Below are 3129 nucleotides of genomic sequence, written 5' to 3'. Positions count from 1 at the left end.
TTTGTTTTCATTTTTTCAAACAAATACAGGAAAAGCTGGTGTTACTTTATGTGGAAATCCCATGAAAAACCAAGACCCAAAACCCACTGGTTCCTTAAGTCTTTTCAAAAAGTACACAAATTCAATTTTCAAACTGGGTTTATGTTAAATTAAAAGTGAAGTTAAGTTAAATCTATGTTGTTTAATGTGGATCCAAATTTTATCTAAATCTAAAATGGGGCTTAATTTTTCACAAGTGCTAAAGAGGGAAAATCAAACCGTTAACATCACACTGACACCAGTGCAGTTTGGTTAATTGTCTGTATATATAATACAACTAAAACGGTGAAGTGAAAAATGGTGACTTCAGACTTGACAGTCAGTTTGGTTGAAAGAATAAACTAAATATTTTAACTAAAGTGCAAATCTTACAGCTACAAAACACACACAGTAGTCAGAGGGTTAAACTCTGAGCCTGTTTGATTATTTATCAAACTGTTTAAGATTTAAGAGACTTTTAAAGCAGCTGCTGACAGACGAGGCTTCAAACTTACATGTTTGTTAGTCGACGGTGGTGGAAATGAACCGGTGAGCACTGGAGACTTGGAGGGGCTGCACAGCTCTGGAAAAGGGTTCGGTATCGACGGGACGGAGGAAGAAAACGAATCCACGCCTTTTCCCCTGAAAAAAGATACAGAAATGAACATTAAAAAAGGTCAGAATCAGCCAATAACATGCCATTAAAGGACAAATTTGTTGATAAATTATATTTTTCTGCCTGCTGTATCTTCTTCCTCTGTTGGATGAAGCTCTACTGTTGTCCAAAATCTATTAAAAACACATCAATGAGCCACACTGTTACCCTGCGGGACATGATCCTATATTACCATAAATTCGGGCTGTACTGAAATGTTTCATTTATAAGGTTGACATTTTAATTCTGTACCAATATTTCAATGCTTCACATTTTATTTTCATTTTTTAACATGTCAGTCATTCTTTTTAAACTTGCGTGTAAAGTGCATTTTGTTTGCAAAGCAATACGAGTGTGATTATCTGACACTATACAAAAAATTATAATGTATAAGAATCAATGTTGCTGCAAATCACTGGCATATCCTGGGCTGTGAAAATAATACTTTGCATGTAGTATATTAAAAATAATTCTTTTCTTAGTTTTTTTTCATCTAAAAACTCACATTTGAAGGGTCAAAATTCTGAAAATTAATGAATATTTGATATTTAGGATTAGGACTGATGTTGACTAAAAAAAAAAAAAACTCAATAAAAGTAGTTTTCTTAAGGCTTGATTTTGAAAAGCGCATTTTGCACCCAGAGCGATCGGAGCGTGTGTAATATTAAAGCGTCTCCTGGCTGAAAAAACAAAAAGGCACCACATATATGTAACGACAGGAAGTGAAACTAAAACAAAACTCTGACAGCGGAGCACACTCCCAGTTCACTTTACAGTCACACTCTTATCACTCGAGTCTTTACGCTTCACGGTATCTATAAGTCGAAACTTCTTTCCACATGAAGGTTGAGTCACTGACTTGAATCAACATCCACCTTCTTGTGACTCCTGACTCATAAACGTGTGCAGCTTCATATTTAAACAGCAGAGTGAGTAATTATGGTGTCTGTGTGTGTGTGTGTGTGTGTGTGTGTGTGTGTGTGTGTGTGTGTGTGTGTGTTCCTGACGGTCGTACCTGTTCACAGTGATGAGGATGGGCTGGGAGCGCCGTACGGACGGAGCATCGGCCACCAGAGGAGCCAGAGTCAGCGTGGAGCTCCCCACTGCTCCTCCTGACGTCTCCTTCCTCTCCGAGCCCTCGAAAACTTCTGTCCAGGGACCTGCCACCTCCATCATGTTACCTGAGGGGACGGAGGGAGTCTGATTTTAGCCTTTAGACCACCAAAATACTCTGTCCTGATATATGCATGTATACATACAGTACATACATATATACATACAGTACATATATACATACATATATGCAGCCTTTTGCCACAGAGGGAATACACTCAGTGTTTATGTATGTTGTTATTTGGGGACTTTTGGTCACACAGGTGCATAAATAGGCTGTGTTACTGCCTCCTTACAGTCACAGTTTCTTTACAATTTTCTTTTTTGTTTTGGTGCTTTAAGCTCCATAAGCTGAGTGCCATAAAGTTCCCTTATTTTGGAGAGAAGTCAGACATCTCTGCAGCCGATATCTCCAACACTCAACACTGCAACTCACACCAAAATAATCTAGACTGATAAGCAGCGCTTCAGACACAAGGAAAAATGTATTAACATTTTTGATTTTGGGGTGAACTGTCCCTTTAACAGCTAAAAAAAAATCCAAAATGCTTAACTTTTGTTGTTTTAGACAGAAAAATAAAAGCCGACAAAAAATCAAAAGTAAAATCCTGAACACTTAAGGTACTTTTATCGCCTCGTGGTGCAAACAAATCAGGGACTCGTGCAGAAAAGACAATAATAAGCTATTATTCTTTCATCAGTCAGCGCTTTTGTTTGAAATTGTTTTGTATTAGGACGATGCACGCACACACGCACACACACACACACACACACACACACACACACACACACACACACACACACACACACACTCAGCAGCAGCAGGTGTTATTATCGTGTGTGTGGAAATTCAGGTTTGTAGTATTTCTCTGGCTCTGCGCCTCCAGAGTCTATTTTCAGTAACGAAAGTGTGACTCAGCGGCGTTGTTTTTCTCGTGGCATTGTTTGTTAATCTGTCTGATGTGATGTAGCTGTCATTTCATAATTAACGTAACTGCCGTCATCACGAAAAGGCGGCTCCGGGTGCGTATTTTTGACAACAACAACAAAAACTGGCTTCAGATAATCAGCTGCAGATTGAAAAAAGTCACTAAAGTTTGATACGGAAAGTGAACAAATCAGATTTACAGTATGCTGATTTTAGAAAAACCCTTTTAATAACAATAACACAGTAAACCAGCTTTGTTTCAGATGCTATCTAACACTTTTTTGTTGTTTTTTTTTGTGTCTCAGATCATGCAGCGTGTGACAGAAAGCAGCCTGCAGGTTTGGAGACAGACAGCGTCTCCACGCGCAGCACAAAACACCGGATGGACAACATCAGCGTTTTGTTGCATAAAACC

General features: G+C 38.7%; 1 protein-coding gene across 1 annotated transcript; it reads right to left on the bottom strand.

The window, feature by feature from the left end:
- Positions 1 to 533: 533 nt before the first annotated feature.
- LOC121966671 (growth factor receptor-bound protein 10-like) lies at positions 534 to 1849 on the bottom strand (the record flags this gene model as incomplete). Its single annotated transcript, XM_042516740.1, has 2 exons — positions 1689 to 1849; positions 534 to 660 (listed from the first exon to the last, which is right to left on the bottom strand). Coding segments are annotated over exons 1-2 (288 nt in total), but the record flags the coding sequence as incomplete, so codon positions are not given.
- Between the last annotated feature and the right edge of the window lie 1280 nt (positions 1850 to 3129).

Source organism: Plectropomus leopardus, unplaced genomic scaffold (genome assembly GCF_008729295.1).
Source record: "Plectropomus leopardus isolate mb unplaced genomic scaffold, YSFRI_Pleo_2.0 unplaced_scaffold25476, whole genome shotgun sequence".
Classification (NCBI taxonomy): Eukaryota; Metazoa; Chordata; class Actinopteri; order Perciformes; family Serranidae; genus Plectropomus; species Plectropomus leopardus.
Note: the sequence above shows the minus strand (reverse complement) of the source record. Positions and strands in the feature narration are given on the sequence as shown.